The sequence below is a fragment of the Haliotis rubra genome, unplaced genomic scaffold (assembly GCF_003918875.1).
Source record: "Haliotis rubra isolate DU_JTF1 unplaced genomic scaffold, ASM391887v1 Scf25, whole genome shotgun sequence".
Lineage (NCBI taxonomy): Eukaryota > Metazoa > Mollusca > Gastropoda > Lepetellida > Haliotidae > Haliotis > Haliotis rubra.
In genome coordinates this window covers 774,078-788,641 of record NW_025766558.1, presented here as the reverse complement: position 1 = coordinate 788,641, position 14,564 = coordinate 774,078, and the positions used below count along the sequence as shown (strand labels likewise).

At 42.5% G+C, this 14,564-nt stretch overlaps 1 protein-coding gene across 1 annotated transcript in view; it reads left to right on the top strand.

The window, feature by feature from the left end:
- Window positions 1-14,564, top strand: part of LOC124279362 (tubulin polyglutamylase TTLL5-like) — a 50,055-nt gene that overhangs the window by 20,843 nt on the left and 14,648 nt on the right. The window contains 21 exon segments of the mRNA XM_046715176.1: window positions 154-238; window positions 581-682; window positions 1,080-1,171; window positions 1,450-1,548; window positions 1,586-1,593; window positions 1,841-1,923; window positions 2,162-2,223; window positions 3,728-3,816; window positions 4,802-4,834; window positions 7,371-7,444; window positions 7,446-7,556; window positions 7,855-7,917; window positions 8,335-8,397; window positions 8,616-8,667; window positions 8,777-8,897; window positions 9,275-9,593; window positions 11,523-11,637; window positions 11,765-11,911; window positions 12,085-12,197; window positions 12,723-12,928; window positions 13,574-13,744. Of these exon segments, the coding sequence (XP_046571132.1) occupies window positions 154-238; window positions 581-682; window positions 1,080-1,171; window positions 1,450-1,548; window positions 1,586-1,593; window positions 1,841-1,923; window positions 2,162-2,223; window positions 3,728-3,816; window positions 4,802-4,834; window positions 7,371-7,444; window positions 7,446-7,556; window positions 7,855-7,917; window positions 8,335-8,397; window positions 8,616-8,667; window positions 8,777-8,897; window positions 9,275-9,593; window positions 11,523-11,637; window positions 11,765-11,911; window positions 12,085-12,197; window positions 12,723-12,928; window positions 13,574-13,744 (2,208 nt within the window).

Below are 14,564 nucleotides of genomic sequence, written 5' to 3'. Positions count from 1 at the left end.
CCCTTCTGGCTATTGTCCCTGCTGGCTATTGTCCCTGCTGTTTATTGTCCCTGCTGTTTATTGTCCCTGGCTATCACTCCCCTTCGCATAGCAGTCTGTCAGTATCACCATGGTAACAAAGCTGCCCAATGACACATGTGTCCTTCTCTCCAGGGTTCAAGTTTGATGTCCGGTTGTACATCGCGGTCACTTCCTATGATCCACTCACCATCTACCTATTTGAGGAGGGACTAACAAGGTCTGTGACCCTTCATCCACTTCCTTTCTTGTGTTTATGTGTCAACCAATACAGATATAGACACCATCATTTAAATCTAGCTGGCAGATCAATGGTGGTTTTTGTCTAATGATTTGATTGGGAGAGAAATTATGTGTAGTAGTCATTAGTAGTCAGTAGCCTACTCCTGGATGTGTCTAAACCAGGGTCTGTTCACAAAATCTGTACACAAGATCCGTAGACAAGGTCTTTAGTTTAACTGTTTCCACACTTTTGTGAGATAGTTAAAAGCAATAAATAGTCAGCAGACTGTTGGTGGAAGCAGTGTGACCTGTCTGTACTTACTGTTAGTTTTCATGTCAGATTTGCAACTGTGAAGTATGAGAAGAGCAACAAGCACATCCGGAACCAGTGCATGCACCTGACCAACTACAGTGTCAACAAGAAGAGCCAGGACTATGTTAGGTGAGACAGCTGTCTATTGAGAAGAGCAAATTGTTATATTTTTCACTGTTCGGACATTTGTCCTGAGAGATTCTCAGTTTCTTCTTTTTGATTATGATCCCTCTTGTAGGTGCCTTTTCTTAATTCTTAATCTTATCTCAAGTTTATTGATTTTTGGAGGAAACTTGATTAGAAAAAGCAATAAGTTTCCTAAGGCTTTAAGAATACCCTCTCTTCCATAATCAGTATTGTTCTGAAGTCTGCAGTATATGTCTTGTGCACATGTTCGAGGTCAATTCCTAACCATGAATGTTGACGGTAACATGTAAAGCTCATTGTAGTTAGTGGACTGGTCATTGGTTTCATGTTAATGTAACCAAGTTGAAGTGTGAAGTTTCCAAGAATTTCTTGTTTCCAGGAATGATGACCCAGACGTGGAGGACTATGGCAACAAGTGGTCTCTTGGAGCTCTGCTGCGCTACTTGAGGTCCCAAGGAAGAGACACAGCAGGTGGGCCGTCAGGGATGTCAGGGTACACATCACTGGATGTGTGGTAGTGGTACTACTAGTAACAACATACATGTGATATTGTGCCAAACTGAAAAACTTCTCAAGTAGTGTGAGTGTGAATGCATTAAGATGACTGTTTCGGAGTTAACCAGTTAAGTTTGGTTATTGGCATTGGGTAGATTGGAACGGTTCTCTGAATATGTAAACGGTCAGCTTTGATTGCAACTGGTGCTTCTACATTTCACAAACTGTCTGTAAGTCATGGTGTGTTGTTCCAGCATTGATGATGCGTATTGAAGATGTCATAATCAAGACAATCATCTCGGTGGAGCTGCCGATTGCCACGGCCTGCAAGATGTTCATGCCACACCGGGGGAGATGGTGTTTTACTGATGAGATAATGAGATCAGTGTGACTGCTTCAATGAGATATTCCTGTATGAGATATTTGAGATGGTGTTATAGTGATGAAGATAATGAGATCGGTGTGGCTACTAGTAGTATACCAGTGCTACAGTGCAGTTCTAATGGAGATATTCTTCATCAGTATACTCATGTCCTGATGATGCAGTGTAATTCTCATCCTCTGTTACTATGGTTACTGTCATGGTATAGTCACATGTATATGCTGTATTGATGAATGATGTTCATATCTGACTGTGCTTTTGCAGAGTTGTACGGATTTGATATTCTCATTGACGACAACCTCAAACCATGGGTGCTAGAAGTCAACCTATCGCCATCATTAGCCTGGTGAGTAACACAGGACGGCTGTCGCTATTGATGTCGACATTAGTTACAGTAGATTCAGGCTAAGTATAAGCTTCAACTACTGAAGACACTCGTACATTTAAACACAGGTCAGATGAACCAAACATAACTTCCTGGTTATTTTGTAAAATATGTTTGGTCATTGTTCTGTTACTTGTATTGCATGGTTTACAGGTAAAACTTTGTGATATTGTGGATGATGTTAATTATCTGTTTTCAGTGACAGTCCCCTTGATCTGAAGATTAAAGCCAACATGTTGTGTGACCTGTTCTCATTGGCGGGTGAGTTCAGTAACTAGAGATACCTACAAGGACAGTAACCCTGTAACCCTGCTACAGTAGGTTGTGATTGACAGCTGGCTGCTACAGTAGGTTGTGATTGACAGCTGGCTGCTACAGTAGGTTGTGATTGACAGCTGGGTGCTACAGTAGGTTGTGATTGACAGCTGGCTGCTACAGTAGGTTGTGATTGACAGCTGGCTGCTAGGTTGTGATTGACAGCTGGTTTTCTGCTACAGTGGTTGTGATTGACAATGACTGCTACAGTTGACAGCTGGGTTAGGTTGTGATTGACAGCTGGCTGCTACAGTAGGTTGTGATTGACAGCTGGCTGCTACAGTAGGTTGTGATTGACAGCTGACTGCTACAGTAGGTTGTGATTGACAGCTGGGTGCTACAGTAGGTTGTGATTGACAGCTGGCTGCTACAGCAGGTTGTGATTGACAGCTGGCTGCTACAGTAGGTTGTGATTGACAGCTGGCTGCTACAGTAGGTTGTGATTGACAGCTGGGTGCTGTTGCAGGTTGTGATTGACAGCTGGCTGCTACAGCAGGTTGTGATTGACAGCTGGCTGCTACAGTAGGTTGTGATTGACAGCAGGCTGCTACAGTAGGTTGTGATTGACAGCTGGCTGCTGCAGTAGGTTGTGATTGACAGCTGGGTGCTGCGGTAGGTTGTGATTGACAGCTGGCTGCTTATGTTCCAGTAGGTTGTGATTGACAGCTGGTGTGCTGTGACAGTGGAGTTGTGATTGACAGCTGGCTGCTACAGGTAGTTGTGATTGACAGCTGACTGCTACAGTAGGTTGTGATGTGGTTGTGATGTTCAGCTGGCTGCTACAGTAGGTTGTGATTGACAGCTGGCTGCTGTTCCAGGTTGTGATTGACAGCTGGGTGCTGCAGTTCCAGGTTGTGATTGACAGCTGTGTGTCATGTGCTACAGTGGGTTGTGATTGACAGCTGGCTGCATGTGGTTAGGTTCCAGGTGTGGTGTGACATGTGGTTATGTTCCAGGTGTGGTGTGACATGTGGTTATGTTCCAGGTGTGGTGTGACATGTGGTTATGTTCCAGGTGTGGTGTGACATGTGGTTATGTTCCAGGTGTGGTGTGTCATGTGGTTATGTTCCAGGTGTGGTGTGTCATGTGGTTATGTTCCAGGTGGTGGTGTGTTATGTTCCAGGTGTGGTGTGTCATTATGTTCCAGGTGTGGTGTGTCATGTTACAGGTGTGGTTGACATGTTCCAGGTGTGGTGTGTCATGTGGTTATGTTCCAGGTGTGGTGTGTCATGTGGTTATGTTCCAGGTGTGGTGTGTCATGTGGTTATGTTCCAGGTGTGGTGTGACATGTGGTTATGTTCCAGGTGTGGTGTGGTCATGTGGTTATGTTCCAGGTGTGGTGTGTCATGTGGTTATGTTCCAGGTGTGGTGTGTCATGTGGTTATGTTCCAGGTGTGGTGTGTCATGTGGTTATGTTCCAGGTGTGGTGTGTCATGTGGTTATGTTCCAGGTGTGGTGTGTCATGACCCCATGATGAGGAACATGCAGCAGAGTCGACGCAATCAGGAAATTGCTTCCAAAATGGCCGCCCGAGCTAAGGTACTTGTTTCTCTGTCACTTGATACAAAGATACAAACTAAAGATGAATAATAAAAAATGATACAATTATGAGACATTTTGTGCGAAAGGATTTCATGATGAACGTGATGGCTTATGTTTCGTTTTTATTGATGGCAACATGTTTCATCAACATCTGTTCCCATTTATTGATGACAACAATTGATCACCGTGCTTACATACCTTCATACATATTACAGATAGTCAAATCCTCTGCAGTAAGTCCACAACTATGTGTAGATGTCATAAGTCTGTGAAGTTTTTGTAGAAAAGCTAGACATTCTACTGTCAGAGTATGATGATATCGATGCTAACACATAGAATTGATAACTTCAGTGGCAATATCTGCCAAGTAGATTACTCTAGTTCATGTATATATATAATGAGAAATGACTAACATGTTGCATGTGAATCAAAACTATGTTATTCCCTACTTGGTCTAATCAAGGTGCACTTTTAAAAGGATGCTTCCATATAACCTTAACATGTTTCAGTTCTACCAGTTTTATATGGGTGGTGTTAAAACTTTAAAGAAGACATCCTGTCAGTGCCCAGTGTTTTGGGTTGGATATTAAACTTATAAAATAATGTTATCAAGGTTTACCATTTTAATCAGCTAACATTGTGTCTACCTTATGATGATATTGCTTCTAAGCATGCTTGCCCTAATGCTTGACTGTGAGCTAAATGACATAATGCTTGACAGTGAGCTAAATGACATAATGCTTGATTGTGAACTGATGGCTTACTGTGTGGGAAGCATATGCCTCTAACTCTGCATAAGTGCTTCTATTTAAAATGCATGCACACAGTTGAATTTGAAAGCTTTTACTAACCTCACAATGCTACAGCTTCAAATATAGAGAAATACTCAAGAGTTGGTACACAAACAAGGGAAACCACTCTTGTCACCGTAGGGATTGTAGTTTTAGCATGCACTCACATGTTAATACGGTGTATTTTCCAGTCAGCGCGCACTAGACCTGTGTCATCTGCAGCGGTAAGTTACTGTTCCTCGCCTACCTAGCACCTGTGTTTGACCTGTACCCCTGCGCCTGTGATTGACCTGTACCCCAGCACCTGTGTTTAACCTGTTCCCCTGTCCTGTGTTTGACCTATACCCCTGCGCCTGTGATTGACCTGCACCCCAGCACCTGTGTTTAACCTGTTCCCCTGTCCTGTGTTTGACCTATACCCCTGCGCCTGTGATTGACCTGTACCCCAGCACCTGTGTTTAACCTGTTCCCCTGTCCTGTGTTTGACCTATACCCCTGCGCCTGTGATTGACCTGTACCCCAGCACCTGTGTTTAACCTGTTCCCCTGTCCTGTGTTTGACCTATACCCCTGCGCCTATGATTGACCTGTACCCCAGCACCTGTGTTTGACTTGTCCCCCAGCCCCTGTGTTTGACTATACCCCTGTGCCTTTGTTTGACCTGTACCCCAGCACCTGTGTTTGACCTGTACATCAGGCCTGTGTTTGACCTGTTCCCCAGTCCTGTGTTTGACCTGTTCCCCAACACCTGTGTTTGACCTGTACCCCAGCACCTGTGTTTGACTATACCCCTGTGCCTGTGTTTGACCTGTACCCCAGCGCCTGTGTTTGACCTGTACATCAGGCCTGTTTGACCTGTTCCCCAGCACGTGTTTGACCTGTTCCCCCAGCCCGTGTTTGACCTGTCCCACAGCACCTGTGTTTGACCTATACCCCTGTGCCTCTGTTTGACCTGTACCCCAGCGCCTGTGATTGTCCCCACCTAATTAACCATACACATGGTTTTCATGCACACTTACCCTCCTGGTTTTATGTTGTGTATATAACTAGTGTCTGTGTTGTGTCTCCACCAACAACTTGGTTTTTTGTTGTGTATACAGTCAGGCTATAGGGCATGTCTCCCAAACGAACTCATGTGGATGTCTTTGTTCTCTTGTAATGTATTATCTATGTTTCTGTGATAAACTTTGAAATTCATGGGAGAATACCAGTCTGTATGGAGAAGGTGATTTCTGTAGACATTTTGTTGTCCATGAGAATGTCTTCTGTTAGACTTTGATTTGAGTCTGTGAGACAGAGGGGAAGTTTAAACTATTGTCCAAGACTTATACTGGAGACTGCCCAATGTCACCTCAATCATTATGGCTGACAGTGTGGATGACAGGAAAGGATACAGCTATACATCAAGCTCTCTGGTTCACTCCTGTTTATCAGTTGAGCAACATCATCTTTGTGTTATTTGGGGATTCTTTTCAGGTTTTTTAATGCCAGAGCATGTTTCCATCAGTGAACCTCAAAGTCTTTCATGTTCAAATGTATTTGCAGACTGAACTCATACAGTGTTAAACAGTGATCCATGTAAATGTCTTGTGTTGTCCTTCAGGACCTTCAACATGTTTACAGTTTGCGTTGCACATTTATACTTCCTGAACCATGTTAACTCTTTCCATACGATGGAAATTTTCACAGATGCACATATATCCTAAGGACATGATATCATGTCCAGGCATCTACAACCCTTGCATACAACCAGATTTTTCCAACCGTAGCCTCTGAATTCGATGGACGAGATATTAAAGTCCGATATTTGACAATGTCCATACGCGACACGTGATAACCCGTCTACTCATACTAAACATAGTTCACAGTTTTCTAGCCGTGTATGCTCGTCCTTCCAATGCAATTCGTGTACTTTGTGACATTGCATTATTTAGGAATTACTTGATTATCTCCCCTGGTGAAAACCACGTGCTATATGATCTTGATATTCGGTGACCACACAGCATTAAATGGCTGATTGTGGAAAATCGTATAGGACTGCAAGCCAAGTTCTGTCATTTGTGATGATGCGAGTAACTGGTACAACGTTTGATGTTTGATTGTTAGCAATGTTCTTTGACTGTTGACTGCTCTTATAACTGTTACCACAGGTAACACTCGTGTCATTCGTTCTTTGGATGTCAAGGCCATAATCCTAAGTGATGACATAAATCTACTAAATTGTGGTTGTTTTCCCCCGTAGTGTAGTCACAGGATTGAAAAATTTGTCATAATTATCATACTGCTGTGTAAGTTCAATTATGTTTCTCCTTTTAGAAAAAACTGCATTTCCAATGTTTCTGGGCTAAAGACGACCTAATATTTTCTCTTTTAGTCTGGAATAGTTTAATAAAAGTGAATAAAGATGTTTTGAAAAAAATCAGTTCAAGTGTTATGTTCCTCTTGAATGGTCCATGTCAACTGTTGCAACCATGGAGACGTGATATCACGTCCCTCGTATGTAAGTGTCATCTTGCTAAAATAGTCTCGTATTGAAGGGTTGTGACCCTCAGACGTGATATCTCGTCCTTTGAATGGAAAGAGCTAAGTTGGTAGTCACAGATATGCTGACAATCTTGTTTGTTGTAATAGTGTTATACCTAAAATAACTTCGGGTTACTTTTTGTTCTCAGTATAAGTTAATAATGTCTCAGTTTTTGGGTTTGGATGTCATTTTACACAAGTCGTTTGTGCCATATAATAATCAGCCTTTACAATGCAGCGTCAGAGACCTCTCTCTGCTGGACCGGTTAATGCAACGGGCAGCGAAAGACAAAAATGCCAACAAGAACTTGGGAGGCCTCAATAGCGAGGAGATCAAGATTATCAGGCGTTGTAAAGAAGAGGAACAGCGAAAGGGAGGATGGGTGAAAATATTCCCAACAGCAGATTCGTGGGAGATCTATTCGTAAGTCAGTGTGTGATGTCCATGAGTCTTGTAGATCATCTTAGGAGTCAGTACCCGGTAACTAAAGGTTCAGTTCAGGTCAAATGTTCATGGGCGTCCTAACCACGACTACGTATACACACAATCCCAAAAGTAACATCCGCAAACTCACTGTCATTCCACTGATCCCAAGCATTGGACATATTGGTTAAAGTTACTTCAAGAGCAAAGCCTCAGAGAGTTACCTCCCTTACATCTGTTGCTTAGCAAGTGTTTACTCCGATGGTTGGGAGATATATTTACTCTCTCTCTCCTTCAGGCCATTCCTCCAGTTCAACACCACCCACAACCTGATGCTGCACCAGAGACTGTACCCAGAGAGGTGAGTACAGCTGGTTTGTCCCCTGGGGAATGCTTGTTGTGTCCTGGGGATGCTATGGGTTGGGTGGTTAGACACAGTTGACACTAACAAGTGTTTGATGACCCCTTGACACCCAATATGGTCGCCCTCAGACAAGTGGGCCTCAGTATCATGATTGTTGATATCATTGTGTCTGTTAATATTCAGACAATCTACGTGGGCCTGTGGAGTAGCATAGTGGATGAAGCATTTACTTGTCAAACCAAGGACCCAGGTTCCATTCCCTAATGGATACAATGAGTGAAGCCCATTTCTGCTGTCCCCTGCCATGATATTGCTGTTCAAGAATATTGCTGTTCTCAAATATTGCTAAAAGCAATGTAAAATCCATTTCACTCACTCACTGAACTACACTTGCTGATGTCTTGTAATTTTCAGACATAAAGGGAATCTTGGGAAGCTGGCAACGACTGGTGCAACTTCTTTAGGGTCAAGGTCAAGGTAAGATTCTAAAACACACTGCATATGTTATCCCCTCTTCATCTATATTTTTTTTTTTTTTTTTTTTTTTCAAGTAATCTCTGTTACAGTTGTCACTGTTTTTATGGATTTTTGTTTTCTTCAGTTTCGAAATATATCTGATTTTACAGAAGTAAATAAGTGTTGTACATTTAGACATTGTTACCCGTTAGTGTTAACACACTGGTGTCTGGTTGCAGGACTGGCTACCTACAGATCACAGGTTCAAACCAGGCTAAAGGCGAGAATGATGTAAGATACTCAATATACTCTCTTCGTCACTTTAACACATATTCTGTTCCACAGTTCCTCTAGTCAGTATGTATTCTGTCGTCGGTGTAACGCTGTATCCATGTTGCAGCCTCGTCATGTAGAGGCTTATGCTCAGGCAATTATCCGAACCAGGCAGTACGAGAGGCGGCTCGGGCACAAGAGGAGGAAGATCAAGAACAGGAAGAAGGCTAGACTCGCTAATAAGAAAGGTAATTTACCATCAGTTCACATTTACCCTGGCCTAAGGTTGGCAACAGGGACATGATTCTAAGGTGCCAGGTTTATTTGTGTTTTATTGCTTCTTTCGCATGTGGATGTTACAAATTTTGACGGTTCCGTACCTGACATGCCGTGATACAATTGTAAAACTGATCAGAACTCACTTGCTATCTGGCACATGTTGATGGTGTTGATGTCCGTATAATAAAGTGGTAGACAATTCATGAATCACAGCATACAGTACTCTGGAGCTGGGAGGAATGGTTTCTTAACATGAAGATGAGGAGTTTCACCTTGTGTAAATTTTCCCATTTAACACATCATACATGTCTGAGCATCACCTAACCACAGTGGCACTGTTTCTTAGAACCCAAGTCAAAACTAGTTCAGGGTGTACCAGAAGATCTGGAGGAAGACCAAGTGTCGGATGAAGAATCAACTAATCAGCAAAAGCCGGAGCCCAGTGTGAAGGAAGAGGAGAAGGTGCAGCCAGTGGAGCTAGTGGAGCCGATACAGATACCAAGTGAGGCTGCTGCTCCAGAAGAAGTGAAAGACACCTCTCCAACTCCACCCAGTCCAACGACAGAGGAGGAGAAGGCGTTGGAGACAAAGTGTACGGAGGCAGAACCTGAACCAGTGCCCAAGTATAATGTTGTAGAGCTCCTCCTCAAGGGTGGTTCACTCAGGTGAGGCTGATCCTTAGTTTAGTTACTCATTTTGTCTGCTCCCTGGTATTGATGACATAGTGACTGATCCTGGTATTGATGACATAGTGACTGATCCCTGGTATTGATGACATAGTGACTGATCCCTGGTATTGATGACATAGTGACTGATCCCTGGTATTAATGACATAGTGACTGATCCCTGGTATTGATGATGACATAGTGACTGATCCCTGGTATTGATGACATAGTGACTGATCCCTGGTATTGATGACACTGACTGATCCCTGGTATTGATGACATAGTGACTGATCCTGGTATTGATGACATTGATGACATAGTGACTGATCCCTGGTATTGATGACATCGTGGTGACTGATCCCTGGTATTGATGACATCAGTGACTGATCCCTGGTATTGATGACATAGTGACTGATCCCTGGTATTGATGACTCTGACTGATCCCTGATGACATGACATGACTGATCCCTGGTATTGATGACATATCCCTGGTATTGATGACATAGTGACTGATCCCTGGTATTGATGACATACTGACTGATCCCTGGTATTGATGACATAGTGACTGATCCCTGGTATTGATGACACTGACTGATCCCTGGTATTGATGACATATCCCTGGTGACTGATCCCTGGTATTGATGACACTGACTGATCCCTGGTATTGATGACATAGTGACTGATCCCTGGTATTGATGACATAGTGACTGATCCCTGGTATTGATGACACTGACTGATCCCTGGTATTGATGACACTGACTGATCCCTGGTATTGATGACACTGACTGATCCCTGGTATTGATGACATAGTGACTGATCCCTTGTATTGATGACATAGTGACTGATCCCTGGTATTGATGACATGACCCTGGTATTGATGACATAGTGACTGATCCCTGGTATTGATGACATAGTGACTGATCCCTGGTATTGATGACACACACTGATCCCTGATTGATGATCCCCTGGTATTGATGACACTGACTGATCCCTGGTATTGATGACATCGTGACTGATCCCTGGTATTGATGACATAGTGACTGATCCCTGGTATTGATGACATAGTGACTGATCTCTGGTATTGATGACATCATGACTGATCCCTGGTATTGATGACACAGTGACTGATCCCTGGTATTGATGACATCATGACTGATCCCTGGTATTGATGACACAGTGACTGATCTCTGGTATTGACATGACAGCTATTGACTGATCCCTGGTATTGATGACACAGTGACTGACTGATCCATGATCCCTGGTATTGATGACATCAGTGACTGATCCCTGGTATTGATGACATAGTGACTGATCCCTGGTATTGATGACATAGTGACTGATCCCTGGTATTGATGACATGGTGACTGATCCCTGGTATTGATGACATAGTGACTGATCCCTGGTATTGATGACAAAGTGACTGATCCTTGGTATTGATGACATCGTGACTGATCCCTGGTATTGATGACATAGTGACTCATAATACATGCTCTGTATATATGTCTCTGTTGCCAGCGACCCAGAATCCGTCTGTGATAATATATGGGTTGATAAACTCGGTGCCCATCAGTCACTGTTGTTGTCAGTATGCTTCTGTTTAGGAATCTTTCCCACATTGCGTGCAGAAGTGGACTGATAAGTTCTTAGTCTCACATTGAGAGAATTGTAGAATACTAAATGTTTGTTTGTGAACAGTCCATGATTAATCCACAAAATCCTGAGTTAAAATAATGGTCAACTGGTTATTCATCATCAATCTGTTTTTTTTTAGTACTACAAGGAATACTACATTTTCCCAACTGAGTTTGTATGGGAGGGGCACTTCTTGAATTTCTGCCTTACCTGATATGGCTTGAATACTGACACAAATGTTGCTTGATGTATCTGACTGAATGGATGTCCTAATGTGTTGGTTTCAATTGTTGGCAGTAAGGTCCAGGCACGGTCAGCGTTTGCCATGTACCTGGTCCGGGTCCAGCAGAGGCTCATCAGTGACACCGGTGCCTTGTCTCAGGAGGATGTGGAGGCTCTCAATGAGCAGATGGTAGGACTTTCTGCTTGTGTTGCCATGGATACTCAAAGTGCTTATTGCTTATCTGAGTTACATTTACTTTGAAGACATTTGAATTAAGTTGTAGTTTAGTTTTATTCACTGCTCCTATCTGTTGCAGGATCTAGTTCTGAGATTCCTCAAACGAGCAGCTGTAAATCTCCAGCAGTCATTCAAAGTCATTGTCCCCAGTCGGAAATTACCGTTGTCAGATCGCAGGCGGATACTGGCCAAACAGCTGGGGGACTTCGTACACATCTACAACAAGGTAGAGATTTGTTATAGCACCTGTCTTGAAGTAGTGTTTGGATCTATATTGTTGTCCTTCCAATTAAATATGCCATCAGTTATGTAACATTGTAATTTGCTGTTCTGTCCCACAAGCTGAATATCGTCCAAACACATGGAGAACTAATAATTATTCGCATTCTGTGATCTCAGGAGACTGAGCAACTCCGGGCGAGGAAGATGATAGATCGGAGACACCTGCGTCGCAGTGACAGTATGGAGGGTCTCCATGAATCTAAGTTTGAGAAGTTTGTGAACACTGCATGGTGAGAACTGTTTGTGAACATTGTTTGGTGAGAACTGTTTGTGAACATTGTTTGGTGAGAACTGTTTGTGAACATTGTTTGGTGAGAACTGTTTGTGAACATTGTTTGGTGAGAACTGTTTGTGAACATTGTTTGGTGAGAACTGTTTGTGAACATTGTTTGGTGAGAACTGTTTGTGAACATTGTTTGGTGAGAACTGTTTGTGAATGCTTCATTGTAAGAACTGATTATGATTGCTGTTTGGTAAGCACTGTTTGTGTACACTACTTGGCAAGAACTGTCACAAACTATGTCACAGGGATGAGTGCATCTGGAAAGTTTCAATGGCAGAAACTCTGCCTCCTAACAAATGGACAATGGCCTCCTGTTATCTGTTGGACAAAATGTTATAAATGCTTGACCAAACACTAATTGACACTTTCAGTCACGAACTTCTAATTTCACTTCTGTATAACATTTATGGAATGATGAAGTGATCGTAGTCATGGATAGCTGGATTGTGTATTTGTGCCTGGGTATTTGCAGTGAAGCAGAACTGGAGGAGGTGTTGACAACCTACACCAAGCTTAACAAGTCGGCCAGCATCTTCCTGGGAAGCAATGCCAAGACCTCCTCTGATAGTCAGGCTGGGGGAGCACCGTCTGGTTGTGTCCGCAACGATAGTTCACTTGTGAAACGTAAAGAATCCAGTGAGTTGCCGTATGACTCCAACTGGGAGGACATCCCTCGAGGTATGATCGCTTACAGGCAGCAGTGCTAGACATGTGCTGCACAGAAGGATTCATGTCAGTGTTACAGTTAACATAAGATGCTTCTGTAAATAACATTAGACTAGATAGTAATCTCGTTTAGTATTTCATCCTTATTAAATTCTGCTAAATTATGATCTGTAAAAGCAAAAGTTGTATTTAGACTTTCAATTGTACATGAACCCTTCATTGGCTTTGGCTTGTAGCACCCATGGTGATGGCTTAACAGGAAGTAGCATGGACAATCAAGATCTTCCCACTGCACTAGTTGACCTTGAAGTACTAAATTAACATGTTGCACATACAGTTACATAAGATCAAAAGTGTTTCAGTAATTGTTAATGTTCTGATTTAACAATCTGTTCAGAATGACTTCACAAACGTTGGTACACATCATTGACTATGCTGTGAAGCGTTTTATAGTAAAACAAAGGAAGACATCATCACCTCACGCAGGGAACAGAGACAATGTAATGTAGTGTGATTTGGGGAAGAAAGCATAACTGTTCAAGATTTCCAAGCATAAAAGAAATGCTGTTTCCTTTGTTTCCACTAAGCATTTAATTATTTCTTCCAGTGTAATTTAACATCACTCTGTGCATGAATCTGTCCCCTTTCTCCACTCAGTGCGCAGTGCTTCAAATGCTGATATTAGATATGACAGTGGGGGTTCGCACAGCTTGCCGCGGCCTGCCTCCGCCCATCTAGCCCCTCCTTCATCTTACAACAATGCTGTGTCCATATACAGCCAGAAACTGACACGACCAAGGTCTGCTATTGTCAGCAATCACAAAACAGGTACTCCCCTATCATCACTCACAACAGATGCACTGTCTGGTGAGGCTTCTAATGTTGCAGATGTGCTAAGAATGATGTTCACAATCTGACCACACAACTCATGTAAATCAACTATAGATTATGTTGTGAAGTAGGAAATCCACGAATCTAACAGTCATGACCTAGAATGTTTTACCTACATTCTGTTACCTATCTGAGAAATCCGCTAGTTTGACCTACATTGTGAAATGGGAAATCCCCTAGTTTGACCTACATTGTGAAATAGGACATTCCCTAATATAACTTTAGTTTTGAAGTGGGAAATCCCCTAGTGTGAACTTCATTGTGATGTGAGAATCCCCTAAAAGAACCTACATTGTGAAGTGGGAAGTTAGATTAGACTTAGATATAAAACTCATTTGTTTTCCTTTCAGTTTTAGGCCTTTGGGTTCTTCTGCTTCTAGCTGTAGTAGATTCCTTAGCAGTGCTTGTTGGCTGTTAGAAAGAACATTGTCAACTTGAGGTTTTTATTGCATTTTAGCAGAGAGAAGTTGATTTCTCACTTTTAGATCTGAAAATTCAGTTTGTAAACTTTAGTAGGATATTTTAAATGGTATTATATTTCTAATTATGTTCACATGTATTTTGCCTTCCCTGTGTTGTATTCATGTTCTCCTGACTGTAACAACTATGGTCAAGGCAGAAGGTTTTATATTACACTACCCGATGATGGCATGGCATAGATCTGCAGGTCCCAACTTGCCTCTTGCATCATTTTGTTTGTAATGTAGCAATTTTATTTGGACCATTATTTCATCCCTTGGAAACACATAGACCTATG